Source organism: Malurus melanocephalus, unplaced genomic scaffold (genome assembly GCF_030028575.1).
Source record: "Malurus melanocephalus ecotype Western Australia unplaced genomic scaffold, MMel_1.1 scaffold_14, whole genome shotgun sequence".
Classification (NCBI taxonomy): domain Eukaryota; kingdom Metazoa; phylum Chordata; class Aves; order Passeriformes; family Maluridae; genus Malurus; species Malurus melanocephalus.
In genome coordinates, this window is record NW_026623246.1 from 204,146 (window position 1) to 219,255 (window position 15,110).

General features: G+C 36.2%; 1 protein-coding gene across 2 annotated transcripts in view; it reads left to right on the plus strand.

Moving 5' to 3' along the window:
• The window catches only part of ABCB1 (ATP binding cassette subfamily B member 1), a 45,542-nt gene extending 34,502 nt beyond the window's left edge, over positions 1-11,040 (plus strand). Inside the window, exons 23-30 of one of the 2 annotated variants that reach the window (XM_057383118.1) lie at positions 111-314; positions 2,166-2,266; positions 3,265-3,405; positions 4,549-4,705; positions 5,009-5,206; positions 6,998-7,204; positions 8,142-8,288; positions 9,689-11,040. In XM_057383118.1, the coding sequence (XP_057239101.1) occupies positions 111-314; positions 2,166-2,266; positions 3,265-3,405; positions 4,549-4,705; positions 5,009-5,206; positions 6,998-7,204; positions 8,142-8,288; positions 9,689-9,886 (1,353 nt within the window). In that variant the 3' untranslated portion in view covers positions 9,887-11,040. Of the gene's footprint in view, positions 1-110; positions 315-732; positions 928-2,165; positions 2,267-3,264; positions 3,406-4,548; positions 4,706-5,008; positions 5,207-6,997; positions 7,205-8,141; positions 8,289-9,688 lie in introns of those variants that run through there. The other variant, XM_057383127.1, reaches the window with a different exon arrangement.
• Positions 11,041-15,110: the final 4,070 nt, after the last annotated feature.

A 15,110-nucleotide genomic window follows, 5' to 3' on the forward strand; every position in this document is an offset into this window, starting at 1 on the left:
TTAAAACTTTCTAAATAGTGTTTTGAGAATCAGGAATTTTGTGGGTGAAAATGCTTTCCTTATTTAAAATCCAGTTACTTTAGTAAGAAATTACTTTTTTCTTTCTCCAGGCAACTGGTGTCAGACTGGCATTAATTGCCCAAAACATAGCCAACCTGGGGACTGGAATCATTATATCATTAGTTTATGGCTGGCAGCTGACCCTGCTGCTTTTAGCTGTTGTGCCYATCATTGCAGTGGCAGGAATGATTGAAATGAAGATGTTGGCTGGGCATGCTAAGAAAGATAAACGAGAGCTGGAAGCTGCAGGAAAGGTGGGTCTAGAGAACTTTGTCTATTTGTGTATAATGCACACAGTCATATTTACCAAAGCATTGTTAATGGTTATATTATTTCCAAACACAGAACATTTCACAATATGTAAGTTCCAAAGATAGACAGTTACACCAGTAGACCTACAGAGCATAACACCTCTGKTTTTTATTTTTGTTATTACCCAATGAATATTTTTGTAGGTGATGAATCTMAGAATGTGCGAAACACTATTCAGGCATATTCTCTTCTCATTCCTTTTCTACTCATCTTTGTTTTCCTTATTTTGCAAGCATCTTCATTTTGACATTCTCTTTTATTTTTTCTGTCATCTCTTTTTGGCATGTAATCTATCTGATATTTATTATACTGCTCTTCTTTTTCTCCCCCCTCTTTCCTCTTATCAATGTTTGCAGTGATAATATGTATATATCCACTCGTTTCTGTTTGCCATTCCTTTGTTTCTTGAGTGGAAGAGAAAGATGAGAACTGAAAAGCAAGAAGGCTAGACTCTTGTTTAACAAATTAAATGAAGGCATTTAATGTCACTTCATTCAAAAATCCTTTTGGGACAGAACAACTATTTCATCACTTCCCAGTATTGCTCTTTTCAAGGTAAAATTTTTCTGAAATCTCTTCCTATGTCCTACASTTTTTAAAAGTTACTGAAAAGAAAATAATTTACCTAAGGTCATGCAATTCCATTCCTTTCCTTTCGACTGGGTACATTTCTTCTGCTTCTCTCTAAGGGATGAGCATTTATTTCATGTTGTTTTGTTTTAAGATGTAACAGAAAATAGTTGACAATTCTTGGAATAGACACTAAGACTTTCTTAATACAGTGTATTATGAAGAATTAGCACAGGTATTACAAACATTTATGGGGTTTTTTTTCAAACCAATTTTTTTTTTCATAGTAATGTCAGTTTTCCCTTCTCCAGGCCACCTAAGCAAGCACTGGATTAAAGGCATTTTATTCAATTTTCACTTTTTAAAAATATGGGGGTTTTTCAGTCAAAGTGGTGTTCCACCTGGAAAATTTGCTTTCTGCAAAGAATTGCTGAGCATAGGTTTCTAAAAAACCTTACATTATGGTCTTTATTAAACTAAAATTGCATGAAACGTACCATTCAACAAAGTGCATTAAAGCCTTGAAGGCCTTTTCACAGAATTGTCTAAGTGGGAAGAGRCCTTTAAGATCTTCAAGTCCAACCATYAACCCAGCACCACCATAATCACCTCTAAACCATATCCCCAAGTCCCACATCCATCTCCTGAATGCTTGCAGAGACAGTGACTCCACCACTTACCYGGGCAATATATTCCAATGCCTGACCACCCTAAYAGTGAWTTTTTCTATTATTATTATCTGATCTGAATCTCCCCTGGCACATTTGTGTAAACAAATGACTGAAGTCTAAAGATTCTGCAGGCTTAAAATAGGTATCAGARCAAGTATTTACTGCTGAGATTGAAATCAGGCTCTCAGGCACCTAAGTAAGCTGCACATTTTGCTTTTAGCCCAAAATCAGTGGACTGGAAGTGGAATACTAACATTACATTTTTCTTGTTGAGTATCTGCTCCATGATTGTCATTGCTGTGTAATGTTTTTTGCCACTAATTTGTAGAACATTGAAGAGGTCTTACCAGGAAATTCTGAGCATTGTAAGAACACTTCATTGTCATAAAAAGAAAGTATAAAATGCTTATTTTTGTATCAATGGTCTATGATTTTAATAACCAGTATAAAAAGGATAAAACTGTATTCCAACACAATCTTTTTGTTACTTTAGAATRAGGACTTGCAACATAATATTAACTTTTGATTGGAACATTTGTTTTTCTATTGCAGATTGCCACAGAAGCAATAGAAAATATTAGAACTGTTGTTAGCTTGACCCGAGAAAGAAAATTTGAGTCAATGTATGGAGAACATTTGATTGTACCATACAGGTATAATAAAAATAACTAAACTGAAAAAAAWTTGTAATAAATTGCAAACATTCGCTTTGACAAAAATATTTATCTTGTAGCGTGTATAATTTAATGTCTAATTTAATTATCTCAGAAGTAATGTCAACATTTTGCATGTTTTTATTGAAAAATGCAACTACCACCAGTCAATTTTTTTAATGTTTATTTAATTAATTTTCTGTTATAATATTGGTATCTTCTATTACAATGTCACTTGGTTTGTGAAAAKGTTGGTTTTAAGTGAGCTTTAGAAGTGGTCTAATCTAAATTTCCACTTGAATTGCTTTGRATATTTAATTAAAACCTTTTTAATGTAAATTGAATATAACATTAACCTACTTTTTAAAGTTTTAGTAAGATTGAAAACATTTGAATAATTACTTACTGGTTTGGGRCTGAAAATAAAGTAATATAAGTCTGGACTAAACCATAATTTAAAAGTCTTAAAGTAAACAGCAAAAAATATTCTACCAATTAAGGTTTAATTTGTTCCAGAATRGAATGTTTTGTTTTCAGACATTGTGAGAAAAGTAAAGGAAATGAAAGTATATGTACACAGATATAATGGGAAAGAAGTAGGGGTGCCACTAACACATCTACCGTAATAATTGTGTGGTTAGAGGACAATGCAGGACATGAAGATATTACTTAGTTTTTTTCTCAAACTGCTGGGTTATGAGTTCATATCTCACAACTTGCAGAACAGTTTCTAACCATTCTCAGTGCTGACACTGATGGGATTGCTCCAAGACTTTCATCTTTCTGTTGTCCTAGTATAAATAAGAACTTATTGSCCTTTATTAGTGAGAGAGAAGACGTGGAAGAAGTATTAGTAGAAGACTGTTTTTTTAGTTAATGCTGCAGTGTATGTAGAATTTCCATTCATAACAGTATCAACTGAAGTCAATTGTTTCTTGCATACTGGGGCTTCAGTATGACTGCACACTCTGATGAAAATATGCATTCTTTCTATACAGAAATTCTGTGAAGAAGGCCCATATATTTGGCTTGTGTTTTGCCCTTTCACAAGCAATGATGTTCTTCACCTATGCTGCCTGTTTCCGGTTTGGTGCCTATCTAGTGGTAAATGGACACATGGAATATAAAAGTGTATTTTTGTAAGTATCTCTTTTGCAATCCTTTTTCTGTCTGTCCAGAAAAATCATTTATCATTTAAGAGGTTTGTGGTTAAACCATATAGGGCTATGGAAACAATAAACACTATGAAAGACTGAGATCCTACTAGTGTGAATATCAGTGACCTCAATCCCCAAGGAGGTCAGCCATATCGATTTTTTGTTGTTAGCCTCATTAAAGATAGTTAGTACAGATGATTTTGACCAGAAGATGCTGGAAACTGTCTGCATCCTGTCTGCTAGCTGAACATCTCTAGCCAGCTGAGTGAAATTCCAGTTAGATTTGAAAGGGAGTGTTTGAGCAAAAACTGTGTGAGTCCTGCTAGGCTGTTCAAATGTAGAATTAAATAGATCACTTTATGTAAGTCTGAAGAGAAAAGACAAAATTAATTAAAATGGATCTATTTTACTTTGCCTTAAAATAGGCTAAGARGTGTCATATGTCAAACACCATTTCTCAGTGATGATTTGTTTATATGGTGTGTGGCAGTAAGTAATATCTAAAGACAGCAGGTTCTTCAACTATTCTAATGTAACATGTAAAATTACATAAAATTCCATAAAATGACATAAAATCACCATAAACCAATAGCAGCATAGTTTTCAATCTTTTTCAATATTGTAAACCCTGAAATGTTTTTTACTAGAGATGTAATAGAAAATTAAATCTTTATTGTCACCTTGTTACAGGCTTAATTTCTTATTTTCATTGATGYCCTACAAATTGATCACTAACTCCCAACGGTTATTGAACCGTAGAGAAGAAACCACAGTGATAATAGAACAGGATTATATTAATAATTTTGCCATCCATTGACTCCTTTCCTCATAACCCTAGCTGARACTTAATATACCTACCAGAATTAATAACTAAAGAAATTAGTGCTAATAAGTAATGAAAACACTGAATTTGGAATGCAGGCATGTTGATCTCAAATCATTAAAAGAGGGTAAAAAGAAATTTATGGAGCTAAATGAATAATTAAAGCAATAATAGTTGATTGCTAGTATATTTTTTTCTGAATTTATCCCTCTTTTTTCTCTGAGTAAAAGTTGACTGCAGCCACATTTCCATTGTCCTTTTCTTCATTGCCTGTTGGGTTTTTTTCCTGATTTCCTTTACAGAGTGTTTTCAGCTGTTGTGTTTGGKGCAATGGCATTAGGACAAACCAGTTCATTTGCCCCAGACTATGCCAAAGCCAAGATATCAGCAGCCCACTTGTTTCTGCTGTTTGAACGAGTGCCCGCAATAGACAGTTACAGTGAGGAAGGAGACAAGCCTGTGAGTAAGCCATGTGCAATGGGTGGTGTTATTTATTGGTGGTATGGACAGCACTCTCCTCACTTCAAGCTCATTCTTCCTCTCCTGATTACATCCTTATGTCAATGCATTCTTGACACTGTCTGAACACAACGTGCACCAAGTTCTCTATTGTGAGTCCGGCTTTTGCACATAGASCCAAAAGGTTATTTGTTTAGAAAATCTCTATTGATTTCTGGGGGAACAGGGATACTTCTGCATTTCTATTWTAAGCATCTGTGAAATTGTCTTAAAGATGTGACAGTGATACTATTTTAATTACAGGAAACATTTGAGGGAAACATAACAATCAAAGATGTGGCATTTAACTATCCAAATCGACCGGAGGTCAAAATYCTCCAAGGTTTGAATCTAAAAGTAGAAAAGGGACAAACTCTGGCCCTTGTTGGTAGCAGTGGCTGTGGAAAGAGCACTGTTGTTCAGCTGCTTGAGAGATTCTATGACCCACTTGATGGAGAAATGGTAAGTATTATYGCAAGAACCTGTCAACAGGTCAAGTGAGGATGTTCTTATTGGGTTTTATGTAATGTGAGAAGTACGATAGATATTTCTAATTTTATTTTGTATGTATTTTTAATGTTAAAGATCATTGGGTCTCCTTAATTGAATGAGATGTATGTAAGTACCAGTTTTCCCCATTACGATGAATTAACAAAGATCTGTGATAAAAATATGCCCRATCCACAGTCTCATGATGACTTTGAATTCAGGGCAAATTTCYTGAGGTTTTTATAATAAGAAGGGTTTAAAAGCTGATAAATATATGTATCTACTTCTGCATAATGTAGTAGTAGAGCTTGCCATCTATGCTCTTTCCAAAAAAAAATGGTGAACACTGATGAACATAAGCTTTTTCAGAATTTTTACTTGTCAGAAACATCTTTATGAGTATGCCGGCTTATCAAGTGATAGATTGTAAATACTTCCAGTAATTTTGGTTTAAAATACATGTAGGGTTTCCTACATTACTTATTCATCAACTTCACATTTTTTTTTCACACAATAGTATTGTTTATTGATATTGCTCTTTGATGTAAACTTATACACAGGTTTTATCTGAAAATGAACACACATTTTGGCCTGAATGAAAATAAGAAGTATTTTAGAATTTGTCTCTGCAGAGATACTCATAAAAGATGAAGAAATACTTAAATAAAGCATAGATGCAATGGAAAATATTTTTTTTGAGATTCGTAGTCCCCCAAAAGGTCCAGCATAGCAAAATGATGTGTAGAAAGATGCAGCATAGGTGCCCCAAAAGTGTGTTTAACTAAGGGCAACTTCCTTACCGATGTTTTTGACCTTGTGTCCATAAATAACCAACAGCAGTTTACTGAAGAGTAAACCACAGTCCTGTGGCATAGGAGCCACAGAAGTGTTGGAGTAATTCTCAAGCTGCGTTGTGCTGTGAACTGAGTGAAAGGCATTTAGGTTAAAGCAGTAACTGTCAGAATAGCTGTTCACAAAAGTTCCCTCTTAGTATCTAGAGATTATTTCAGTGGATTTTGAATCAGGTATATTAAAACACATTTTCCTTTGAAAACAAAGTTATATTGGCTGCAAATTGACTTTTCTAGTACAAACTGTGGAGTTAGTAGATTAATCTCCTCCAATAGCCTTGCTGTGAAGGGGCTATTCTTCAACTGCCCAGCTGAACATGTCACCCAACACAGAGCCTGAGCACTGCACGGGGTCAGTCTAGTGGAGCTGTAACAGCCCTTATAATGTCCTGGTATATTTGTGTCTAAGTTAAGGCAACCTGTATTATCATGAAACTGATACATTAAAAAAATAACTTAAAATCCTATTTTCATATATCTAAGACAATGACAACAATTCAGTAGGTAAATTTAGCCAATRTATGAGAGAGTTACCAATAAAGAAAACTGGCTGCAAATGGCATGTTAAGGAATGCAGAAGTAAATTTCATATATATATAAGAAATAGAGGAGAATTTTCCTGCTGAAGAAAGCAATGAAAAAACTYACCCCAAAGTTCTTTGAAGTTGCCTCAGCACATCTTATCTTTCACTGTCTTCAAAATCCTGATTAAATACTGAAGTAAAGGACTGAGGCAGCATAAGGGACTGTTCTCACTTTTATAAAATAGACCTTGGAAATTTTTGGAACATAGAGGACAAAGGAGGGGGAGGGATTAGAGCTGCAGTTGCGCAGCTTCTGCGTATGGGTTTACAGTAGGTCTCAAATTCATGGATATCCATGTGACTAAAACTTAAAATGCTTGCTTTCTCAGCTTTTTGATGGCAAAGATGCAAAGGCACTGAATATCCAGTGGCTGAGAGCTCAGATTGGTATTGTTTCACAAGAACCAATCCTGTTTGACTTCACTATTGCTGAAAACATCGCCTATGGAGATAACAGTCGGCAGGTGTCSTTTGAGGAAATTGTTAGTGCAGCAAAAGAAGCCAATATTCATTCCTTTATTGAGTCTCTGCCAGATGTAAGTTATTCCCTTTCTCTCCTTCTCAGAACTGGATATGACCTAAAGTCAGGGGCAGTGAAAAATTGTATCTGCTTATAATTACTTGGAGTACAATAATTCCCTGAGATGAAAATAGATCTGAAACTACTCTTTTAATATTTTCCTTACTTGATTGCATTTACTGTACTTCTTTTCACTCTGAGAKATTCCATTGTCAGGTGGAGATTGTAACATTTAAGATCCTGGGGAAGAAAACACACAGTTATAACTAACTGAGAGCTGGCAGTAAGGGGTGGGGGTTTTAAAGTTGAACATTTCTTTTAAGCTCCCGTCTGTCTCAAGTATATGTAGAAGATTTTGCTAGACTGGTGAGTTTACACATTTCTTCCAGTTGTACCTAGTCAGAATTTAAATTTCTAGTATTCCTATGGTCTTACTAAGAATTCTTTTCACGCATATATACTATATGACAAGCACATAATATGTAAGCCTGAGCATTCTGGGTCAGATGAAAGATCTGCTATGCCCAGAATCTTGTCCCATGCAGTGACCAGGAAGACATAGTTACAAGTAAGTATTCAGAAAGGCTAAAGATTTAATCCCATTTCCTCTGATTTCTTATCTTACTTTGCATGATTTGTCAGAGTTTGAAGCCCAGTATYGTAATCACTAACCTTTGATGTTGTGTCTTCTGATTAAGAATAACATCTTAACATAAGCCATTCAATCTTAGAGGGGCTTTAGCTTTGAATTTATCAAATGTTCGTTGTTATAAGGAAGTGTCCTAGTAAAAGATCTGTAGATCTGTGAAAGATAGAAATTCAGGTCAGTTGTTTTCAGAGACCTATGGYATGGAATATGCAGATTATGAGTGGCTGGTGTCAGAGTTGATATGCTTCAATATACATCAGGACTGATTTTCATTCATAGCCTGAACTTCATATATTGTTTCCAGAAATACAATACCCGTGTGGGAGACAAGGGAACCCAGCTTTCTGGTGGCCAGAAACAACGGATTGCTATTGCCCGAGCTCTTGTACGTAGGCCTCAAATTCTGCTCCTGGATGAAGCTACTTCTGCCTTAGACACAGAAAGTGAGAAGGTAAATTAAGCCTGAATCAGGAAACTGGAATTTAATTTTTTTTTTTGTATTATGATTATTGGTTTTACTCCCACAGGTTTAAGCCAAAAGCTGGAAACATGGTGTCTTGTGCAAATTACATATTAAGGCTAATAACAGACAAATATAAATGTCTTACCACTTCTTGGGAAAAAAAAAAAAGTATTTTTTACATCTGTATGGCAGTAGGCAGGTTGAAGTTGCTATGAAGGATGCATTCCTTGGTCTAGAAGTCTTCAGTATTCAACTGAGAAAGTGCTATCAAAATTGAATCAGGATGCACAAACGGCAGAAGCTAAAAAGATTGAGGATGCTGCCAGAGAACTTTTGTTTTTTTCTGTGAAACTGTGAAATCTGGCTTTCATAAGTTTTCTTCCYTCTCCCMATGYTCTCTGGTCCTCACTTTGTGTTTATGGTGAAATCAAAAAGTTCCAGTGAAAACAGCTAAAACATTTACTTCCTTTTTAAGTCTAAAACTGTACTCTTCTGCACAACAGGAGTACAATCTAGCTGTAGAAAATTAACAGAGATTCTACAAAAATACTATTCATGAAGCAAATATCATATCATACAATCTGGAAAGTTAAAATCTTCCTACTAAGTTTTGATCAACTGTAGGCATGAAAAAAAGAGATTTAAGGGGGAAATGCTGTTAAATAATCCCATGATTTATTGTTTTCTTTCTTATGTGCCAGTTAGGTATTGAAATTTAATCTCTTATTTTATTCTGCATTAATAAACATAAGGAATAAATACAAGAAAGCAGGGATTCATTTCAGTATTTTTCTGGCAGTGCTAGCTATGAGAAAAATGTGTTTCATGAGACTCCCTGTGAAATCATGAGAACTAGTATGATAGCATTTGGCCCAAGAATATTGAGTTATATCCCATTTATAACTGATCAGTCATGGAAAGAAGCTGTAGAGGTCCCCAATTAAACCTCCTCTTCACTCAAAGGATAATACTGAACTCAAACTTAGATTGCTTTATGCTGTGTCTGGTAGGGTGCTTGAAAATCTCAAGATTCAGCAGAGATGTTTTTGTCCCTGTTSCAATGCTTAATCATCCTTGCAGTGAATCTTTTTTTTTTTTTCTATCCAGTCAGAACATCTCCTGTTACAATTTAAGACCATTTTCTCTTGTTTCCCTGCCACGCATCTCAGTAATGAGCCTGGCTCCATCTAATCCCCTTAACTACCACAGCATCATCCATTCTAACAGTCTGTACTCCTTGCCAGCACAGACTAATTCTAAATCAGGAAGCTTGAGCAACAGATACTGCCTTTCCCTCACAGTCATATTACAGTTTAGAAATGGCAACAGAGGTAATGTCTCACAAGAGCTGCCAGAATAGTTCACYTTTTGGTTTGTTCGTTGTGCAGATTGTCCAGGAGGCGCTGGATAAAGCCCGAGAAGGTCGCACGTGCATCGTGATAGCTCACCGCCTCTCCACCATCCAGAACGCTGACAAGATCGCCGTSGTCCAGAATGGYGTSGTTGTAGAGCAGGGMACACATCAGCARCTTCTGGCTGAAAAAGGCATCTACTATTCCCTGGTCAATGTTCAAAACATTGCGTAATGCAACATCTCAGTTAAATGCAATATCTCAGTTAAAGGCAGTATTTGTCTCTCAATTGTCACTACTTTTATCATTGCAATTAGTTCAGTATCAAGTCAGTCTTGATACTTTTGGTTTTCTTCCTTCCTTTCATAAATCATACAAACCCAAGAAATACCAAGTTAGTGTGTACCAATTYCTTACAACTAGTTTTCATTATTCAAACTGCTTTTCTATCTGGCCAAAGCAGAGGCCCATTGCACTCACGAAAGTAGAAGCACGCTAAGCCAAATGTAATTAATATTAGCTTGCTTTGAACTCTTTCAAAAATCACATTAATCAGGTGTATCTGGTAAGCAACCTGGAAATATTTTCATGCTCAATAAGAATAGTTTTGCTGTTGTCAGAAATAAACCTCAAGCCTTATCCTCACTGTGCCTTGTAAGACGCTGTCAGTCCTGACCCATTAGGCTCGTTGTGAATTGTTTTGAGAACTTGCAGGTCAGCTGACGCTTGATGCCAGATGTCTTGTTATGATGTGGAATTTTAGCCTGGGATGTCAGCAAAGACCCTGCAAATATGGACACAGGCTGAAAACACAGGTCCCAGAACTGTAAGCGCCTTACTGATAGTTAATAACTGGTCATTGAAGAGCAACCTTAAGAGAYGGAAAAAGACTGCTTGAAATGAAACAGCAATGAAACAGCAGATAAGGAAAAAACCCAAGATCACAACTGATGGGGAAGACAAGGCRCCTGCTGCAGCCTGGGAAAGTACTGTCTGCAAGTCTCTCAAAGTCCTAGGTGCCAGAGGTCAAGGAATGAGAACTCTATAAAGACTGAAGTATTTTATGCAAGGTGAAAATCCTGGATTTGGACTTGGAGAAGGGGGAAGGAAGGCATCCTTTTCAGTGTTAGCATCCGTGGTTGAAGAGCACTTGAACCTGATCACTGCCATGACTGAGACTCGAGGACTGTAACCATTGGTGCTGAATTATTGCCTGAATTATTATCAGCTCTGGAATATTGTATATTATTTGCTAATATAGGATGGCTGTTAAGGGCTAACTGCTTTGAATGTGGAGTAATATTGATTAATAATTATTAATAACTAAACATGAATAATGTATTTTGTTAGTGAATATTTATGCAGTAAAGTTTTGTTTTTAAGTTTAACACTGTCTTGATTAATCAATCATCCCCACTTCCATTAGAGCAATTTCTGATTCCTTGAGATCATACATATGTCTGACCTACATCTAGATACTTATACATGCAGATCCAATCTGATAGGCAGTCAGGCTCATTAATTAGACTTAACTATGGACTAATAACAGTTTTCAGAACGTTTGTCGATGCAGTCTCATGGTATTCCTGTTGAATCTATTTTCTTTTTATTCTGTCTTAGATGGAAAACCAATCTGACTAGCAAATTTGTTTGTTTCCTATTTATACATTACTTGATACAATAAGGTTCTTATCCATCAATAAGGACATTACTCTGCATAATAACATAAATAAGTTATCGTTGCAACTGCAAGAAAGAAACTCTTCAACAATATAGTCTGAAGATTCAAGTAAGAACRTACTTAAATGGATTTTATAACTAAATTCTGGATGTTAGTTTTTTTCTTTTAAACTAGATTTTTTCATTATTGATGATTATAGTTTCTAATGATTAGATTAGTAATGATTGCATTGTTTCCCCAACTCATTTCAAAGATGTTTGATTTRGCAGGTCAGTTTAGCTCTTTGCAAAAATCAAGTTAAGCACTGTAAGTATATTACCACAAACATCTGAAAGTCAGTGTTTTAAATTTTGGCATATAGTTCAAAATATATTTCCAAAATTCTCATCATAGGTAGAAATTTTCCAAACYAATCYGTTTTACTCTATTCTTTTCTTCTASATTTCTAAGAAGTATTTGAGACTTATGCAAAAGTCTGCATAATAATTCCAAAGCCACTATAAAAGCTTCAAGAGCTGTGCTGCTGCTCACAATTACATCTTTTTCAGAATTTTCTTTCAGAAGACCACRACAGCYGTATTAWTACAATTGAGCTACCATTCAATACYTCATCATGTAATTTATAGGCATAAGGCCAAAAGGACAGACAAAGACACTTCCACAAAAGTGCTCTCCTTCATATTCTATTCATACACTTTGAATTGCAATGATTTACCCAAAGGAAGTGTTGACTGAACTAGGACAATTGTGCTTTAAGGACCATTATTCTACCATACCTTTCCAAGGGTCATATGAGGTTGCACTCCTTAGCCTGGCCTTCTCAGTTAGGCTCTGGTACATTTTGGTTCCCCTTGATGTCACAAGATACATGTTTGAGCTCTAAATCCTCTTTTTTGGAGTAGTCAGCTCTTGTCTTTGCCCATAACTCAGGAAAACATGTATGCAGTGTTATTCTGCAGTAAAAGGCTTTTTTTCCTCTGTTTTGTACTTTTGAGAGCCTGCAGCAGTTTCAAGAAGAACTCACTGTTYTGAGGGAAGGTAATCTAATGTTTTTTCATGCATTTCTTGCGCCTCTTGACACATTATCTCTGAAACAAATCTTTAGAGAGATGTCAGCACTGATACCACCCCAGCAATCCTAACCACTTTGCAAGAAAATGTTACTGACTGTGGGGAAACTGAAAGCAAGGACTTCAGTTCAACAGYCTGATAACCCTCCTGCTGAGGCAACTAATCCAAATAGGGTTCTCAGAAGAAAAGGAGGGTTTAGATCAGGAAAGTCTCTCTTATTGCAGATTTGTTAAATGCCATGTGTTCTATTGCCCAGTATTCTCCAGCATATATCCCTACAAGGATTATTTGTTGTTCCTTGTGCAACAAGTATATCTCACTACTAAATCCTTCTATAATTTCTGACACAGAGTGAGAGCATGAGTTAAATCCATCCCATGGAGTCCATCCCAACTCCATGTCCCTTTTCTCAAGGGTTTCTGAAGGAATATTTGTCACCATTACCACAGAYCATGTGCTGTGTCCAAGGGAAGACTGTACATCAGTTCTGGATCTCCACTAATCTCTTCACACATTCCTTCAAAGTTCTTCCTATCTATCCCACATTTGGAAGAAGCTCAATGGTTTTCCTCCCTAACACTGTCTCCCCATCAACCTGGCTTTAGTGGAACCTGTTCTCCTTTCTTACGTGTAGATCCTTTCAATCTGCTGTGTCTTTATTGTTGCTATACTTGTCTGTAAAAACAAGCTTCCTAGGAGCATTAATTTCTGTAAGACCCTAAAAATCTCCTTTAAACATTTGTTGATGAGTTATCTTTATAATCATTCATAGCATAAATAGGCCTAAAGTTAACCTCTTCCTCAATGTATATAGTCTATTTGTAACTTTATGACTCTTCCTCCTATTCCTCTACCTCAAAACCCAGTCTAACTTGTAGATTTGGTCATTGAAAGGAAAGAAGACAACTTGGAGGAAAGAAAGAACATGATACAGTTACAAATACATGCAAAAACATTCAATTAGCAATTCTAGTGCAGAGAAAGGCACATTGTGAATGTGGACAGTCTAAATAATTGTTATTGTTAAGTACCCAATCTTCCAGACACATTGTCTTGAACAGTGTAGTTTAGTCATGAAGGCATTCTGTATTTCCAAGAGAGGACAGTGTCATTATTCTTGTTATTTTAATGCAGTAAATTGAAAGCAGAAAGTAAACAGGACCAGCAGCAGSTTCAAATCCTTTGCTGTGAACTTCATGAACTTCATAATCTAWCAAAAATAGAGAACAGGAAGGAAAAGAGAAGAACACACRAGGACAGCTATCTTTAGCKATCCCTGTTATTGAAAGGTGAGAAYATTTTGTTTTGTTATGTGTGCTTATTGCTGCATACACTTCATTCTGGGTGTGCTCCATTGAGGAGGGAGATCAGCATCGCAATGCTGTTGCTGTAGAGATGTAGGGCAGGACTGTGCATAACTGACAGCCTAAGTCATTTCTCTAAGCAAGTCCATTTTCTGCCGAGTTAGCAAAGGCCTGGCCAATGAAGACTGAGGAGCAGCTCATCCTGTTCCAGAGCTGCTGTCACTAGCAGGTCAGATTAGCAACAACCTTGTACCRTATCTCTTTATAAGAGGATGTGGCMTGATTATCATAAATACCTACATTGTTAAGGCCTGGGTGTAGAGAAAACTAATCACACCTTGCATGACTTCTTTACTAAAACAAGCATCTTATATCCTACATTATGTACTGTTTTATAAACACTGGCTGCAGCCTTACATTCATGAAGACAGAGATATTTTTAATGGAAATACTAGGCATTGCATAGGGCTGTTTTAAAATGCCCCAACATTTAAAATTATTGATRTTGTAGATAACTTAAATGTAAATATTGTGTCTACATATATTAACTGTCATAATAGATTCAACTGAAGTGTCTATGGGTAGAAATGGTATTATTTGCTTAGTAAAGGAGACAAACATGTTTAGATTTTTTTTTAATACAGCAAACAATTGCTCTATGATCAAAAASCATGGTCCTTACTCATCTAATAAACAGGAATAGTTTCATTTCTGTGTTAGTTCTGATTTGGTTCTCCAATCACAGATGAGGGAGGGCTAAGTGAATAACTTCATTAATTGAAGAAAAAGTCTCGGTTCCTTATATCCAAGATGTTAAATTGAAGCAATGTTGAGGAAGAAGGGATGCATATCAATATTACACAGAAACTGTAAGTTCCCACTTACRTTTCAAATGTCCATAATTAGGACAGCTTTCATAACAGAAATACACAAAAAAAGCCAGGGCAGAACTTAGAAAGAATGAAACTACTRTAGAATCATAGAATTACTTGGGTTGAAAGGCAACTTAAAGAACATCGAGTTCAAAGCCCTCTGTTGTGGGCAGGGAGACCTTCCACCGGACCAGGCTGTTCAGAGCCAGATTCTACTGTGCCTTGAGCAATTCCAGGGATGGGGCATCCACAACTTCTCTGGGCAACCTGTTCCAGTGTCTCACCACACTCAGAGTAAGGAATTTGTTCCTAGTAGCTAATCTAAGCTGCTCTCTTTCAGTTTGAAGCCATTTCCCCTTTCTCTGTCCCAACATTCCCTTTTAAGTAGTGTCAGTACATAGTGACCAACATTATCTACTCTCTTTACTGCTGGGACAATGACAAGCTGTTTGGTTAACRCTGGCACCACACTTTTTTCTTTGTAGGCACTTTTGCCTTTCCCCAAGATGAACTTCTTTCTTTCCCTTTCA